The sequence below is a fragment of the Nomascus leucogenys genome, chromosome 12 (assembly GCF_006542625.1).
Source record: "Nomascus leucogenys isolate Asia chromosome 12, Asia_NLE_v1, whole genome shotgun sequence".
NCBI classification, from domain to species: domain Eukaryota; kingdom Metazoa; phylum Chordata; class Mammalia; order Primates; family Hylobatidae; genus Nomascus; species Nomascus leucogenys.
Window position 1 is genome coordinate 25,527,260 of NC_044392.1, and position 18,900 is coordinate 25,546,159.

An 18,900-nucleotide genomic window follows, 5' to 3' on the forward strand; every position below is an offset into this window, starting at 1 on the left:
TTGAGTGCAGGAGTTCAAAGCTGTATGTGTTGCACTATGATTGCATCTGTGAATAGGCACTGCACTCTAGCCTGAGCAACATAGCAAGACTGTCTTAAAAAGACAAAAAAGAAACCCCTAAAAACTGAATTTTTTTTTTTAAAAAGTAGAAAGTGTGGCTTCAGGCACAAAGTAAGTAATGTTAACAAATTCCTTGTATTTGAAAGGAAGCCTTGGAAGCACTGATAGGGATCTATTCCGACTCCAGCTGTCATAACTCCCAGGCCTGTAGTAAAAGTTTCAGCTTAAAAGCCAAGCCAGCCGTACGTTCTCATTTCTGAGCATTGTCTAAGTGTCAGTCTCCTTGAATCATTTTCTAAACTTGCTAGACAAATTCTAAAAGGGCTGTAACACTCTGAATAATGTTTTCTGATGACCAGGACATACAGACCATGAGGCAACTGTAGCCTCTGGACAGAAAGAAGAAAATTTTGATCAATTGGAACAAAATGCCCCTTAAAAAATTTTTGGTTAAGCTCTCCCATTCCTTCAGACCCCTAAATTTTGCCCCACCATTATCCTGAAAAAGCATACAGCCCCTCCTGAGAATAAACTGGCCTCCAGGTAAAATAGTCTCTGATCTATCTGATCACATCACCCGTTTGCCTCACTTTCCCACACCTGGTTCTTTCTAGCTTTGTTTACTTCTTATAGAAGAAAAGCTCTTTTTGCCTAAATCTCAAGTCACTTGTAGACCTGTGGTCAAAGCATTTTTCCCACTACAATTTCCGCCCCCTAATGCAATTATTCTTTTGAATAAAGTCTCTCCTTATAAAGTCTGGATTTGACTTTTATTCCACAGTCTCCCTAATAATTTATCTTGCTATTGCCTACGCTGTGATATCCCAAACCCAAGGGCTTCAGGTTTTATGATTAACCTTAAGTTAATACTCAAGATAAAATGATGAGACACCACATGGAACAGATTGCTGCTGTTGCAGCTGAGGTCCTTGTAGACCCATTAGCCTCCAGCCAATACAGCAGCAGATTACAGACACAGAAGGGAGTCCCAGGGAGACCTAAAGGATTTCCCATGTGAGCTCAGTAGAAATTGCCAAAGTGTGGAGTCATGAACTATATAAAAGAATGTTGTTTAAGCCTCTAAGCTTATGTATGTTTGTTATGCAGCAATAGATTAAGGATATATTGACTGAATACATGAATGAATAAAAGAATGAACAAAAATCAATCTAGAGACTGTGCTGACTCCGAAGTAAGAAGGCAAACAAGGATCTCCATAGCAGATTGTTACTGGGGCTTCTGATCCAAGATGATATATAGTATGTGATCTGACACAGATGAAAATATGTCTTTTGAGTATATTTTTGAAACATCAGTTGCTATGGGGGTGTTTGGAAGTGTATCAAATGGTGTCACCCACTAAAAATATGGAGTCATGATATTAAGAGAATACTAGTGAGTTCTTAGTGAGTCATGCATTCACCCTAGACTAAAAAATATCTTCATAATGTTGTAAAGAAAAGTCAAAATTATATAGAAAGTTGGATTAGTTTTTAAGGCACTTGTAAAACATGAGAGTATATTAATTCAACATCTATTCAGTAAAAATACAATAACCCTTCCCTTTATATACCAGGTACTTTACTGGATGCTGGGAATAAACCAGTAAAGACATAGTCATCAAAATCAAGAATCTGAGTCGAACTGAAAGATACTGACAATTACAATAGTAAATGCAAGGACAGCAGTTAAGGAATTTATTGCCTATGTAACTTTATATTTTGGGATAGCGCTAAGATCAGACATGGCTGGATTCAAGGCTGAAATGATGTGGTCAGAATTTCATTTCCCTCCCTTCCTCCCTCCATTTCTCTCTCTCTCTTTTTTCTTTCTTTCTTTCTTTTTTTGAGACAGAGTCCCACTCTGTTGCCCAGGCTGGAGCACAGTGGCACGGTCTCGGCTCACTGCAACCTCCGCCTCCTGGGTTCCAGCAATCCTCCTGCCTCAGCCTCCCAAGTAGCTGGGACTAATTTTTTTATTTTTTACTGGCTATTTTTTCTATTTTTAATAGAGATGGGGTCCAGCTAATTTTTGTATTTTTAGTAGAGATGGGGTTTCACCATGTTGGCAAGGCTGGTCTCGAACTGCTGACCTCAGGTGATCCACCCACCTGGGCTTCCCAAAGGGCTGGGGTTACAGGCGTGAGCCACTGCGCCTAGCCATCTCCATTTGTTAACTCTGCTTTCCTCTGTTGGTCCCATTCATGGGTTCCACATGATAGCAAGATGGTACTAAGATGGTACCAAGATGGTGGAAACAGTTTCAATCTCAATCTGAAGATCTCTTATGCTTCAGATGAGAAAAACAAAAACAACAACAACAACAACAAAAAACCAAAAACAAAACACAAGCTCCTCTTTCTTGAATCATTTGCTCATCCTTGAACCAATCTCTGAGGAAGGCATTGTGAATGTGATTCACTGGTTTAAACCTGGATTATATGCTACACTTCCTGAAGTTTTGGGCTCTGTTCAGAACCACATGGACAGAAAAATAAGAAAGAGCACAGATCCTCAAATGTTACCAGAAGTAAGGCAAATGGATGATGGGGGCCAAAACAACAACCAATGTGCACTATATAGAGCCTAGGGTTTGTCTTTCTCATTTACTGCAAAATTTTACACACATTTATCACTTGCCTTTTTTTTTTTCTGAGACAGGGTCCCACTATGCTGCCCAGGTTGGACTTGAACTCCTGGACTCAAGGGATTCTCCTGCCTCAGTCCCCTGAGTACCTGGGACTAAAGATGTGTACTACTGCACCTGGCTTGGTTTACCTTTTTATGCTGGCCTTTGTCTTTGACATGTGTGGGTTTAATTTTTACTGTTCTTAATGTTGCTAAATATGTCCATCTTTTTCTTACTGATTATTTTAGGACATTTAGTCAAATTCTCCATAATTCTCACCACAACATTAATTGCTTGTGCATTTTCTTCTCATGAGGAAAAAATGGAAATAAACTGTGACTCAATATTGTTCTCAAGAAAGTCCCACCAAGTTCTGTGTGTGTCTTTCTGAGAAAGACACCTTTTACATTAGTAAAACAAATGGAACATGTAATTTTACAGTTTTGTTGAATAAAATCTCTACTCAAATTTTAACAGCTACTGTTAAAAATGGCTCTTAGATACGTGTATTAATTTGCTAGGCTGCCATAACAATATACCACAGACTAGATGGTTTAAACACCAGAAATTTATTTTTCCACGTTCTCAAGTCTAGTAGTCCAAGATCAAGTTATCAGCAGATTTGGTTACTCTTGAGGTTTCTCTTAAATGTGTAGTAATTTGTTATGGCAACAATAAAAAGTAATACACTGTGGCTGGCACTGCAGAGGATGCCAATACCAAATCCAGCTTATAATTTCTTCAGAGGTATTATCAAGATCTAGTTACATCTTGGTACAAACCAAGTGTTTGAGAGTGGTATACAGCAAAGAAAGAATGAGGAATGGTGCATGAGAATCGATTTTTACTTGTGACAGTGGTGCAACGGATTGAAAACCAAGATGTGCTCTTGAATCATTTAAAGTAACATCAGAGATGACCCAGATTTGGCAAGGCAACCCTCAGTTGTTAAACATGGGGTGGAGCACCAAGATTTTGGCCATCAGCTTTATTGCTTTGATCTATTTTTTCCAAACTGAAGGCGAAATACCAGTTTCTACTATCTCACAACAAAGTGATAAATGCAAATGCAGTTGATGAACTGGTTTAATGATAGATGCTCAGGCGTCTGTGTGAGGGACGACTTACAGTGTGATAAAAGACATACCTGCTGTACCTGAATAAAGCAAATTATGAAAATTAGAATTACCACACTGATTCAGAGAATAAGAGGAATCACTGTCAGAGCAAAGCTTGCTTTACTTCACATCACCCTTAAAGGTTAAAAATATGCCCCCAAAACTAACTTTTCTTCAAGGTTGCTATATACATCTAATCAAAATTATTGTATCCAAATACTATCCATTCTTCATTCAGCGTTCTTTATACAAGTTCACAATTTTGTGGCACTTTAGCATTCTATTTCTTATATAATTCAGTGGTGTAATTCTTTTGTTGCAGGCTTGTTTCCTGAGAACTTGGGCATGAGTCCAGGGGGATTGGGATGGAAGGCCATATGAGTACTATTTATCACATTCAAGCTCATTCCTTCTCTCTGATAACCATGATTTATCCCTAAACCAAACTTGTATACATTATTTCTCTTTGCCACCAGTCGAATTTCTTATCATGAAACTTCCAAGTTGCTTATGTAAAGAACACTCAATCTGTTTAGCATTACTTTACATAACCACACCCATAAAATATTATAGGTTGGGCATAACAAATCAGAACATCCAACATTTTTGAGCACTGACATGACACCCAAAGGAAATGCTTATTGGAGCATTTTGGATTTCAGGTTTTTGGATTTGGGATGCTCAGCTGGTATGTGTAATGTAAATTTTCGAAAATCCAGAAAAATCTCAAACACTTCTGGTCCCAGGCATTTCAGATAACAGATCCTCAACGTGTAACAGTATACGACTGATGCTGTGAACTCAAGTTAGTTCAGAACCTCTTTGGGCCTCAGACACACCAGACCCTTTCCTCCTTTTCCACATAGTACTAATATTATATTTCATCATTTCATGATTTTGTTCTGTCTTGACTATGAACTTATATTAAGTTCATATTACATAGTATAAAAATAACTTCAGGAGTGATAGGAGTGGGTAGTAGAAGTACTATTATTTACACACTACTCAAGGCATTAGGCAGAAAAATATCACTCACCATCTAGAAAGGAGTCTTGATGCAAATTATAATGGACAATGTACTGTTTTAAACATTTCTTGATTCCAACTATATCCACTTTTCCAGATCACTTTATACTACATTACAGACACAGGTGGTCAAATCCATGGAGCAAAAGACTTGTAACATTATCTGCTATGTTTCAATGTGAGGTGAGTTTTTTTCCCCTTTTGCCCTTTAATACCACCTCATAATGACACCAATTGATGTGTTCTTATAGAATTCATTAGACCTAATTTTGTTTTGGCTTATGATCTTTATGTGGATCTAAACCTTCCTGTACTTTCATAAAATATGTATTCATTCACCATATATAAAATTATTAAATATTTTTCCAATCAATGTTGGCTTTCTTAATCTTGGACTTTTTTTTTTTTTTAGCTTTCTGTCAGCCACACCTGAGTGCAGTGGTGTGATCACAGTTCACTATAGCCTTCAATTCCTGGGCTCAAGTAATCCTCTCTTTTCAACTCCTGAGAAGCCAGGACTAAAGTCATGCATCACCACACTCAGCTAATTTTTAAGTTTTTTTTATAGAGATAGGGTCTCGCTATGTTGCCCAGGCTGATCTTGAACTCCTGGCCTCAAGCAATCCTCCACCTCAGCCACCCAATGTGCTATTATTACAGACATGAGCCACTGTGCCTGGCCCTCTGTTTAGCCTTTTTTTCTTTTTTTTTTTTTGAGACGGAGTCTCACTCTGTTGCACAGGCTGGAGTGCAGTGGTGGGATCTCAGCTCACCACAACCTCCGCCTCCCGGATTCAAGGGATTCTCCTGCCTCAGCCTCCCGAGTAGCTGGGACTACAGGTGCGCGCCACCATGCCTGGCTAATTTTTGTATTTTTAGTAGAGACGCGGTTTCACTGTGTTGGTCAGGGTGGTCTCAAACTCCTGACCTCGCGATCTGCCCGCCTCAGCCTCCCAAAGTGCAGGGATTACAAGTGTGAGCCACTGTGCCAGGCCTAGTTTAGCTTTTTAATACCATCTTCAGTTTATTTTACATTACTAATTTACCAGGACAACCACATTAACTTAATAACAAAATTTAACAGGAAACTATTGTTCACTCAGATATTTGGTTAGACAGCAATCTGGGCAAGCAGGTAGTAAACCCTGCAGGTGAGTCAGGAATCTGTTACAAAGGGCAGAGCTAGCTGTAGACGGAAACCAGCAGCCTTATCTTCCTAAAATACATTTGGATAAGATACCTCAGAAATAATGCCTGGAAAGTTCAATCCGCTTGGTAATTCCATTCCATCTTAACTCCATTAGACAGTATCAGTGCTTCTGCTAGAAGACTGGATTTTCTCTGGTCATTTTTGTGGTTTATATTTAACGACATGATGGTATTCTTTTAACTATGTGGGTTTTGTTTTCATTTTACATTTACTTTCATTTTTTCTTGTTTTCTTCTCCTATTTGTTACTTCTCCTAAGTTGTCTTCCTTCTTGTGTGTTTTGCCATGCTTCCTCTTTTTTTCTTCTGCTTTCCCAGAAGATCTTGCCAGTAGAAATTAATAAGGACTGTGTACTTTCAGTCATTACATTTATGTATTCAGCCAGTATATTTATCTGGTACAAAAAGGAAGTTCTATTGCATCACATACTCTTCAGCTTCCTTTTGTGAATTTAGATTTTATAAAAAATACATTCCAAAGAGGTAATACTAAGCACTGATGATTTTTTTTTCCCCCTAGAAGACTTCTCAGTTGGGGTCATACTACTTTCTGTCTCAGCCCATTTCCTGCTGCTATAACAGAATACAACAGACTGGGTAATTTATAAAGAAAATAAATTTATTTCTCACAGTTGTGGAGCCTGGGAAGTCCAAGAGCACGGTACCTGCATATGGGGAGGGTCACCTCATGGTGAAAGGCCCAAGACAGCATGAGAGACAGAGAGGCAAGATGGGAGCCAAACTTATCCAGTTATTAGGAACCCACTCCTGCAATAACTAACAGTACTCTTCATGACCTAATCATGAGACCTCTTGAAGGTCTCAACTCTTGACACTGTTACAATGGCAATTACATTTCAACATGAGTTTTGGGGGGTACATTCAAATCACAGCAGTCCTCAGAATAAGCAATTTGGAAGGAAACTCTCACTCTGTCGCCCAGGCTGGAGTGCAATGGCACGATCTGGACTCACTGCAACCTCCACCTCCTGGGTTCGAGCCATTCTCCTGTCTCAGCCTCTCAAGTAGCTGGGATTGCAGGCGTGTGCCACCACGCCTGGCTAATTTTTTATATTTTTCGGAGAGATGAGGTTTTACCATGTTGGCCAGGTTGTTCTCAAACTCCTGATCTCGAGTGATCCACCCACTTCAGCCTCCCAAAGGTCTGTGATTACAGGCATGAGCCATTGCTCCCGGCCTGGAAGGAAACTTTTTCATATTCTCTACATTATCAATCACAGGACAGTGTTGTGTTTTCTTTTTTTCTTTTCTTTTTTTTGAGACGGAGTTTCACTCTGTTGCCCAGGCTGGAGTGCAGCGGTGCGATCTCAGCTCACTGCGGCCTCTGCCTCCTGGGTTTCTTGGGTTCAAGCAATTCTCCTACCTCAGCCTCCCAAGTAGCTGGGACTACAGGAGCATGCCACCGCTTCCGGCTAATTTTTGTATTTTTTTTAGCAGAGTTGGGGTTTCACCATGCCAGCCAGGCTGGTCTCAAACTCCTGACCTCAAGTGACCCACCTACCTCAGCCTCTCAAAGTACTGGGATTACAGGCATGAGCCACCGCACCAGGCCAATCACAGTGTTTTCAAAGTGTTAGTCACTTGCCTCAGATTCACCTGGGTGCTGGTACAAATGCATATTCATAAGATGGAGCTCAGAAATCTGGTTTTTAACAAGCTCTGTAGGTGATTCTTCTGGGCACCAATGTTTGAGAATCATGGGGGAAGCAATATGTTTAGCAAATAATAGGTCCATAATAACTATTTGATGATGATATACTATGCCCTTAGTAACTTCCAAATATGTCTCTCATGTGCTGAACTTTCTTCTGTGCCTTAACCCTGTGTTTTCACCCACTGCCTATTCTTAAGAGTTTTTTTCAACCCACACTCATTCAAAACATTCAAAACTAAACCGTCTACTGGACACCTCCAATCCTGTCATTACGTTATTGTTATCCCAGAAGTCACGTTTGGAGTCATTTCTGTTTGTGTTTCATCATTTTTACTTAATCAACACATTGACCATTGTGTCAAGCACTGATATAGACGGTGATAAATATGACAGATATGGGTCATACTCTCAAGGATGTTAAGACAGTTTTACAGAGAGTAATTAAACTTTATACCATCAGTTCCTTAGTGTTTTTCTCAGAATATTCCCTTTCTTTGTCACCATCCTAATCTAGAATCTTATCATTTATGCTCGAACTACTTTAATTTTTCCTAGTCTTTGTTCCTAATTTCCCACCTCTTCTGAAAGATTAATCTCCTAAAAAATTAATCTTTAAAACATTATAAATGTTTTTACCCCACTTAATGCCTAATTTCCGTGAAAACTGTCATAATCAAAATGGAATTATAAGGGCTCGGTGGTACACTCCTACAGTTCCAGCTACTTGGGAGGCTGAGGCAGCAGGATTGCTTGAGCCCAGGAATTTGGGGGCTGTACTGTGCTATAGTCTTGCCTGTGAACAGTCACTGCATCCCAGCCCCATCTCTTAAACAAAAGGGGGTGGTGGGGGGGAAGTCACTAATACATTTTTTAAAACACTGAAAAATAGATTCAGAGGTCATGAAGAGAAGGGGTCTCTGCTTGCACACCTGATGACAAAAACTATCGCAAAAAACTGCAAAAGCCACAATCTTTTTTTTTTTTTTTGAGATGGAGTCTTGCTCTGTCGCCCAGGCTGGGGTGCAGTGGCACGACTTTGGCTCACTCCAACCTCCGCTTTCCGGGTTCAAGCGATTCTCCTGCCTCAGACTCTCGAGTAGTTGGGATTACAGGTGCATGCCACCACACCCGGTTGATTTTTGTATTTTTAGTAGGGACGGGGTTTTGCCATGTTGGCCAAGCTGGTCTCGAACTCCTGGCCTCAGGTGATCCACTCGCCTTGGCCTCCCAAAGTGTTGGAATTATGGGCATCAGCCACAGCACCTGGCCAAAAGCCACAATCTTACACAAAAAATACTTCCGCAAAAACATCTGCCCAGCAACTTCCTGTCCAGTCTCCGACTGGTGTCACCTTGTTATTGATGTTTGTAGCCAAGGATAACGGTTTAAAAACAATTATGTAATTCTCATTTTTTTTTAATTTTAAAAACCTTTGTCTTCCTTTACCTCCTTGAATACTCATATAGTTTACTAAGTCATGAGTATTTTCACAATATTTTATTCCCAAATAAATATATAAGAATCATAGAATGATAGAATTGAAAAGGATAAAATCCCACAGTTGTTTCTAGCTCCCACCCCTTAGAATGTGGCAAATAAAAATCTTTTTTTTTTTTTTTTTTTTTTTTGAGACAGGGTCTCTGTCTCACAGGCTGGAGTGCAGTGGTGCGATCTGCACTCCCTACAGCCTCAACCTCCCCAGCTCAAGCAATCCTCCCACGTCAGCCTACCGAGTAGCTGGGACTACAGGCCTGCTGCCACCATGCCCAGCTAATTTTTTGCACTTTTTGTAGAGACAGGGTTTCGCTGTGTTGCCCAGGCTGGTCTCTAACCTCAGGTTCAGCCTGATCCTCACCTCCAGACTCAGGTGATCCGACCCCCTAGGCCTCCCAAGGTGCTGCAATGACAGGCATGAGCCACCGCACCCGCCTATAATCAATTTTCAATATTCTAAAAAAGCCTACCAGAAATTGTATATTTTCTGGTGGTATTAAATGCTAGGTTTCCTTGTTTTGTGCTAGAATTATATCAGATCCACAATAAAACTAGGTTCTGACGGAGCTGGGTCTGACTGAGCAAAATCTGTTTTCCCATTATTGTTATGTTCAATTTGGCAAACAGCTTTTCAAAATACAGGAGTGAAGTCGTGGTCGAACTAATAAAATTGGTAACACTTGCTACAATGTTTGCAATTCGCAGAAAATTTCACTAACTTCATCTTAACTTATTCCTCACAAAGCTGTGGAATCACCATCAGTAGAGCAGGAGTCGTTGGCTCAATGCAGTGCTGTCAGCAACCGCTCGGAGCTTCTAGTTCTTTCCGTGGATCTCCAGCTTATGAGCACCTACATTCCGCGATTCGGAAGCACCTGCCTACGCCTCAGGAGAGAGCGACAACTCCTTCTTCCCGTTCCGGAATGTGGTGCGTTCGCACGCATGCGTGACACGGTTACTCCGCGCTTGCGCCGATATTCTCCGCTTGGGGCGGATACACCGGGAACCCGTGAGCGGCCGCGCCCGGCGCGCGCGTGCGTAGTCGCTTTTTGAGAGTTTCCGCCTCCTGCAGTCCCGTCTTTCAAACCACCCCACCACCTATACCATTCATTACACTCTCCTCAACTCTTTCACTGAATTAAGACGGCTTGCCCTCTGGCACGTTTTCTGGAACGAAAGCGGCTTGGGACAGACAGACTCCCTTCGCCAGGGAGCCCCGACCCCGAGGGCGCGCCGTGAGCGTCTGAGCGCAGCCCCGCTGCGTCCCCAGTTGTATCCCCCGCCACGCCCGCCTCTTCCGCCGTTCGCGCGCGCGCGCACGGCCGGCCACGGCGCGCCGGGGTTGGCTGCTACAGGGACCGCGGCGGCGGCGGCCTCGACAGCGGTAGTGCCTTCTACTCCGCTTTTTTAGTTTCCTCCGCCCCCTCCCGTGCGACGCTGTTGTGTGGTTGCCTTAAAAAAAAAAAAAAAGCAACTTTATTGTTCCTCAGCCCCACCTCCCGGCTCGGCGGGCGTCCTCAGGATGCACTGAGGCTGAGGGAAGGGGAGGCGGCGGAGGGTCGAGGTCGCGGTCCCTCTCCTCCGAGCGCCCGGCCGGAGGGGAGGGAGTCACGATGTCTGGTAGCCGCCAGGCCGGGTCGGGCTCCGCTGGGACAAGCCCCGGCTCCTCGGCGGCCTCCTCAGTGACTTCCGCCTCCTCGTCTTTATCCTCTTCCCCGTCGCCGCCTTCCGTGGCGGTTTCGGCGGCAGCGGTGGTGTCCGGCGGGGTGGCCCAGGCCGCCGCCTCGGGTGGCCTCGGGGGCCCGGTGCGGCCTGTGTTGGTGGCGCCCGCCGTGTCGGGCAGCGGCGGCGGGGCGGTGTCCACGGGCCTGTCCCGGCACAGCTGCGCTGCCAGGCCCAGCGCCGGCGTAGGAGGCAGCAGCTCCAGCCTAGGCAGCGGCAGCAGGAAACGACCTCTGCTCGCCCCCCTCTGCAACGGGCTCATCAACTCCTACGAGGACAAAAGCAACGACTTCGTATGGTGGGTTTGAAGAGCACGCCCTCCTTGTCCCTAAATTATGAGTTTCTGTCGCTTAGGCTTGGGGGCGGGGGGGTCTGGTGTGGGGGGTGGCTTGTTGGAGAGCTTGGGACACTGGTGCTGTGGTGGTGTCTGCAGAGGGAATCGAGCGTTTGCAGGCATTCAAGCTCCTGGTTGGTGGGGTGAAGGAATGTTGGAGTAGCGAGGCAGGGTGGGGATAATAAAGAGGTAGGTAAGTGTTGCTGAGGAGGAAGTGACGGGAGTTTAAAGAATGACGAGGGAAGAGGTGGAAGGTCAAATAAATGGTTTTGGATAACAAAGTTGGCAAAGAGGTTGAGTCTTAAAATTTTTGGCTTTCTGATGAATTGAGCACTCAGTCAATCAGGAGTACTTGTTGAGATGAATGAAATTTGCAAATGGAGAGGACTAAGCTTCCTGGGATGCAGAGGGATGGAGTTGGTCAAAATTCGTTAATTTGAAGTATGGTAGATGTTGCTGTAAACATAAGCATGGATGTCTTATAAAGACATGCTTTTTATAATAATGTAAGTACCCATCGTATGTATGTGCAAATATCTCTCTTCTTCCATTTCAAAGGATGGGCCTCTTAGGAATCTGCTGTTGAGACGACTGTAGTCAAAGTCTGTTAACAGCTTTTTCACTTCTCCAAGTGTCTTGAAAAGAGAAAACCACATTTGTTAAATAACATCCCTGTGTCAGATGTCACTGTACTATACTGGATAACAGAGTATACTGGAACTTCTGACTTGAGAAATGCTAGGTATAGACATTTTGTCATCATAGTTGGCATCTTGAATGATACAGAGTAACATTTAGTCATGACATTTGGGATAGAGAGGTTAGTCATATTAAGTGAAAGGTGGGATTGATTGTCTTGCTTGAGAGTGTTTTGGAATTTTTATTGGGTTTTAGGTATTGCTAGGATTATCAGAAGTAATTGCTGTTAGCTGCTTAAAAACTGGTAGTGTTTCGTACTTTCCTTTTTTAGGAAATTGTTGATCATATATTAGGCATGTAGGAAGTTGGCTGCTTGCACAGTCATTTTTTTTTTTTTTTTCTGCAAGCTTTGAACTAGCAGTATCTCTTTTTTTTTATTTATTTATTGCTTGCACAGTCATTATGAGGGAAGTTAATTCAGATTAGGGTTGAAGATGGTCTGAGTTGGTGTTATTAAATATGATAGAGCTAGAAGTTGGAACTGTTAGGAAAGTTATTGATTAGACTTACAGTTTCTAGTTCCTGCAGAAAAATGATGTCTTTATTCACCTTTCTGCTTTTTTGTACGTTATTCTGGATCAGAATTAATCTGTTTTTCATTGAACATTTAGGCTGTAATATGATTGTTATTTATAAATAAGCAGTTTATGGTTGGGGCTGAGAAGTGTTTGCACTTCTACACAGTTGATAGTGCGAGTAGCTAATGAGCTAATAAAGTGGGGTGTGCATAATTTAGTTGTCTTTTTAGCCACCGTTTGCATTTTAATTTTTTAGTATACTTAACAAACACAAACATGTTAGCCTCCGTGTAAGTACACTAAAATAAAGTAAAACATGTGAGGAATAAGGAATCGATCATTGTCATCCAAGAGATACTTGTATGACATTCACTGTCGGCCAGGCACCATATGAACTTCAGTGCACTGTAGGCTATGCTATAGGGAATTGGGAACTCTGACTTTTTTTAAAAGAGTAAAAATTTGTATTTGAGATGGAGTCTTGCTCTGTCACTCAGGCTGGAGTGCAGTGGCACCATCTTGGCTCACTGCCGCCCCCGCCTCCCAGGTTCAAGGAATTCTCCAGCCTCAGCCTCCCGAGTAGTAGCTGGGATTACAGGCACTTGCCACCAGGCCTGGCTAATTTTTCGTATTTTTAGTGGAGACGGGGTTTCACCATGTTGGCCTGGCAGGTCTTGAACTCCTGACCTCAGGTGATCCGCTCGCCACGGCCTCCCAAAGTTCAGGGAGGGATTACGGGTGTGAGCCGCCGTGGCCCTGAGTATTTCACTAAGAATCTCATTAGTTAATTATTTCTTTTTCTGGTGAGGTTTAATATTCAGAAGAGCTAATGAGAATCTGATTTAAAACTCAAGCCAGGTTTGATTTTGGCCAGACTCTTGGGGTAGGATGATATGGATTAGGCAAGGCCGAAGGAATCCTTTTTTTCTCCCCCCTGCCCCCCGTTTGGCTGTGGGTCTTGTCTTGTATGCCCCAAGGTCAAACTGTGAACCAATTCAAATTATTCTATGCTTTTATATTTAAACGAAGCCCAAGTTCGAATAATGATAATTTCCTGTTAATTTATGGGACATTTTAAAGATATGCTTATGCTTCACATTTTATCCTCAGAACAATTCTGTGATGTTATATATAACTTATTTTTAATACAATACTAATTATTTTCTCATCGAGGCACAGAGAAGTAATTTTCTCATTGGACAGGTAAGGACAAAATGAGAACTCAGATTTCCCAGTTCTCAACTTTGTGTTTTCTTTGTGTGCAATTAGAGAGTTTCAGATCTGTAAGTTCGAGTACATGTATTTAGCCCAGTGGTTCTTAAACGGCACAGATTGGAGGAGAAGCAGCTGTTTCATAATCACATGAGATAAATGTTTTATCCCTCACCACTCCCTTTTCTTACCTGCCCACATCCCAAGAGGACGTACCTGAATTGGAGGCTGGGGTGGGTGGTGTAATTTGCATATGCTTCCCTGGTGATAGGGTCATGTCTTTCTCCCCTCCTTGAGAACTGTTGATTTAAATAGTCACATACCTAATTTCAGTAATAAACATTGGCCTCTCCTGACTTATATTTGAAAGTAAGTTTATATTTAATTGCAGAATTGATAAACATTTTAGGGGTTTAGGTTGCATTTTTATATTTTATTTTACACAAAAGATTGAAGGTATTATCAACTTGAATAATTTTAACAGTGTTTTATTGATGGAGAATCTAATACAGGACAGTAGTATTTAGCTTGACATTGGATACATCTTCAACATTCAGAGGAAGTCTTTGTTATTTTGATTTTTTGCAAAATTTTCTTATGGTTCATTTAACTAGACTATGAGTCTGGTCTGTATTTGAAAGATGACTTCTGTTTTTTATACTGACTCCTTTTTTAAACAATTCTATAACTACTGCCTTTGTATTAGCTTTTCCAACTATCTCAAATGAAGTTTTCTACCTCTGCAAGTCCCAGCCATTCTTGCAGCAGAAGTATACGTTTGCATGTAGATAGTAAGCTCTTTATGAGAAGGTTAACTTTTAATCACCTGCTTGATAGAAAATAGTTAGGATCTACATTAAATAGAGCTACCATTCAGTAAATATGTGACTGCCTATTTTGTGTTAAACTAAGATTCTGTCTTTTTAAGGAGCTCATGATTTAATTCGAAGAATGGCTTTTAACTGTGTAATTATAATATCATAACCTGGTATAATTGCCTCTCTTAGTATCATGACAGACGTTAGTACCATTCCTTTTTCTTAGTGCCATGGCAGATGTTAAATACTCTAATGGACTATGCATAGTACAATATATAGCCATTACCTATTAATTACATTTAGCACTAAAGATGAAGCCCGTTGACCATTCTTGTTAATATAACTGGTTTCCGATTTTTTTTTTTTTCTTTTTTTGAGACAAGGCTCTCCCTATGTTGCCCAGGCTGGTCTCGAACTCCTGGGCTCAAGCAATCTTCATGTCTTAGCCTCTAAAGCATCTGGGATTAGAGACACGGGTGCCACCACCTGTAATCCCAGGCCATTTTTAATAGTCTGAAAAACACCTGGCTCTGTTTTTCAGACTATTAAAAAGTGAGGGTGGGCACCTTGGTTCACGCCTGTAATCCCAGCCCTTTGGGAGGCCAGGGCAGGAGGATTACTTGAACCCAGGAGTTTGAGACCATCCTGGGCAACATGACAAAACCCCATCTCTACAAAAAATACAAAAATTAGCCTGTGTGGTGGCTTGTGCCTGTAGTCCCAGCTACTCAGGAAGATGAGGTGGGAGGATCACTTGAGTCTGTGAGGTCGAGGCTGCAGGAGCTATGATCACACCACTGCACTCCAGCCTGGAAGACAAAGTGAGACTCTGTCTCCAAAAAAAAAAAAGTGAAGTAGAACATATCATAGAATCTGTGGTAATAAAGATAGTAACAGTTTGTGCAGCAATGTATGTGGAATGTATTTCTCACTGGGTACGCTGGTAAAAATTTTTTTAAAGTCACTGAATTATAGGACTGAATTTCCTCTGATAAATAGGAAAGTGGAAAGTTTAAGTGGCTTTTCTTTTTAAACCATTGTGAGCTTTTAAATACAGGACTAAATGTAATTTAAAGAGCTGTTAAAGCATATTCAGTTACTGGAATAAACCAGCATTTATTATATTATTATAGTAACATCTGTCAAGAACTTATTTGAATCTGCAAAAGTCAAACTTGATGCTTCTTTTGCTTTATAATACATGTGCCATTTGGATGTCAGTGATGAAACATACTCTGCAGATGATGTCATATTTTATCAGACCTGTTGGTACTGTCAGACCTGTGGACTATCAGATGGTGGGGCATCAGCATCAATGGCAGCAGGAGACTTCTATGGGTGAATTAAATGGTAGAGAAAATAAAGATGATTATGAAACAGGATAGGAAGACTATTAACTTTGAATTGTAGTCTGTAAATTAAGAAGGTACTTGTGCAATAGTAGTTCATTACTAAAGAATGTGTTGATAAGCAGTTTTCTTTTCGTTTTACAAATCTTTATACCTTTTCTGATAATGAGCCAACATTACATAGGTGGATATGTTCCATCTAATAACTGTTACTGATTAAAGTAACTGTAGCCTTAAACCTTGTTGCTTACTTTTCCTTCTTGTATGTGTATGTTTGTTCTTAATGGTGATTTTTTTGTGTTTTATGTAATTATTTTAACCTGCTACCCTTTTCCTCAGAAAACTTCCACAGCTTGGGAGGAAAGGCTTTTTTGACGGTGGAATTAGCCCATCGTCTTTTTCCTGTTAAAATTTGTATTACAGGGTGAGTATCCTCTATCTGAAGTGCTTGAGACCAGAAGTATTTTGGATTTTAGGGTTTTTTTTGTTTTTTGTTTTCGAATTTTAGAATATTTACATTATATTTACCAGGTTAGCATCCTTAATCTGAAAAATCTGAAATCCAAAATGCTCCAGTGAGCATTTCCTTTGATAGTCATGTTGGCAGTGAAAAAATTTTTGATTTTGAATGATTTTGGATTTCAGATTTTCAGATTAGGGATATTCAACCTGTATACCAAATAAAATGTTTTTTTAAGTTGGGCATGATGGTGCATGCTTGTAGTCTCAGCTCCAGGAGTTTGAGTCCATCCTGGGCAACGTAGTGAAACTCTGTCTCTGTTAAAGTGTTTTTAAAGTTCTTGATCTGTTTTTATATATGATGTTGTATGTAGGACAAAATTCTGTAAACATTCAGGTTTTTGTGCAGACTTGTCTTTGCCCTCCACCTTACTTGTTCTTTGTCCTCTTTATGTGTGTATGAGCCAAGTTCTATTCAGATAGGTTGGTACTTTCTCAAACAATATATTCACTGAGAGTAACATGTTTTTCTTTAGATCTTAAAATATGTTAGTTGTCCTTTGATTTTTCACACTTAAGTTTTATGAACTGATTTTGCCTCTGTTTCTATATAAAGTGAAACGTAGAATGCAGTAGGTGGTTTGATTTCTGTTTATTGTATTTCTGGTGTAACCGTTGGAAATCCATCCTTCTTTCCTAATCTGTGTGGTTTGGGGTACATTTTTTCCCCAAATTCAGAATTGGAACACACGATCCATGCTCAAGTATCTAGTGCATTGGAGTCCTCTGTCTTTAGTATTAATTCACGGGTGGGCATTTGGCTCTAAATAGAGATAATGAGACAAAGTAGGCTTTGTAAAAATTACTGATGACTGTTTTGGGGGTTCTTTTAGATACTTGAAACTCAAAAATTCATAAATGCCAAGTCCACTCAAGTGAAGATGGAATGTGTTGTACTGACAATTAGTTTGGGACAAATACTCATAATAATAAGTGCTCAAATATAAATTGCTATTTGCCAGGCACTATTTTAAAGGTTTTATGTTACTTGTTTAATCTTCACAACAACTGTTTGCTATAGATACTCTTATAGTTCCCATTTTGTAGATGAGGAAATGAGGCCCAGAGAGGTTATATAACTTGTCTCAGTTACACAATTAATAATGGTGGTGCCAGTATTTATATTCAGGCAATTTGGCTCAGAGGTCAGGTTCTTAACCACTATTACAAATGGTTACCCAAGTTAACCACCCATTTCGTTGCCTTTATTTAGAGGCTGATTTTGTTTAAAATTAGCTTTACTAAGTTATAATTTGCATAAAATAAGTCACTGGTCATAAGTGTGTAGTTGAATGAGTTTTGAAACATGAATACACCTGTGCAGTCACCACCCTAATGAAGATATGATACATTTCCAGAAAGTTCACTTTTGCCAGCACTTCATACTCTGTCTACCTTCACACCTAACACCTGGCAACCAGTGATCTGCTTTGTATTGCTGTCATTTTGCCTTTTCTGGAATTTCATATTAATGGAGTCCTTTAGTAGGTAGTCTTTTGTGTCTGGTTTCTTTCGTTTGGTATAATGTTTTTGAAATACACTGATGATGTTGAATGTACTATTTTTTTTCTTTTAATTGCTTAGTATTATCCCATTATTATATGGATATAACACGAACTGCTTATGTATTTTCTAGTTGAAAGATTTTTGACTTGTTTCTAGTTTTTGGTTATTATTTAGAAAATTCTGTAAGCATTCAGGTTTTTGTGCAGACATGTCTTCACATTTCTAGGGTAAAAATATCTAGTAGTGAATTGCTGGGTTCTCTGTCAAGTGTATGTTTAGTTTTAAAAGAAACTGCAAAACTTTTTAAAAACTGCCTCTACCATTTTGCTTTTCTTTTTTTTTCCTTTTTTTTTTTTTTGAGACGGAGTCTTGCACTGTTGCCCCAGCTGGAGTGCAGTGGCATGATCTCGGCTTGGTGCAACCTCTGCCTCATACGTTCAAGTGATTCTCCTGCCTTAACCTCCCGAGTAGCTAGGATTACAGGTGCCCGCCACCATGCCAAGCTAATTTTTTGTATTTTTAGTAGAGACAGGGTTTCACTATGTTGGCCAGGTTGGTCTCGATCCCCAGACCTCATGATCCCCACGCCTTGGCCTCCCAAAGTGCTGGGATTACAGGTGTGAGCCACCAGGCCTGGCCATCATTTTGCATTTCTACCAGCAACAAATAAAAGTTCTTTTATTTGGTTTGTATTTATTTCTTTTATTGTTTTATTTGTTTTTAATTGTTTCACATCCTTGCCAGTGTTTGGTGTTTTCAGTCTTTTAAATATTAGTCATTTTTGTGGATATGTAGTTTTATCACATTGTTATATGATAACATATTTTTATATGCTTATTTTTCATTTGCATATCTTTTGTGAAGTGTCTGTTGTGATCTTTGGCCTATTTTTTCCCTTAAAATTGCACGTCATCTTGCGTTGTAAGTGTTCTTTATATATTCTGCATACATCTTTTGTCAGACCTATGTATTGTGATATTTTCTCTTAGTCTGTTGGTTATCTTTTCATTTTCT

At 40.6% G+C, this 18,900-nt stretch overlaps 1 protein-coding gene and 1 non-coding gene across 4 annotated transcripts in view; one reads left to right on the forward strand and one right to left on the reverse strand.

Moving 5' to 3' along the window:
* Positions 1-333: 333 nt before the first annotated feature.
* Positions 334-395, reverse strand: LOC115837755. Its single transcript, XR_004032807.1, has one exon. It is a non-coding gene; the product is annotated as a U7 small nuclear RNA (small nuclear RNA).
* Positions 396-10,304: 9,909 nt separating this feature from the next.
* COP1 (COP1 E3 ubiquitin ligase) overlaps positions 10,305-18,900 on the forward strand; it is a 257,866-nt gene continuing 249,270 nt past the window's right edge. For 2 of the 3 annotated variants that reach the window (XM_003258927.4, XM_012511523.2), the window contains exon 1: positions 10,305-11,229. In XM_003258927.4, coding sequence (XP_003258975.2) covers positions 10,823-11,229 — 407 coding nt within the window. In that variant the 5' untranslated portion in view covers positions 10,305-10,822. The remainder of the gene's footprint in view (positions 11,230-18,900) is intronic. The other variant, XM_030823941.1, reaches the window with a different exon arrangement.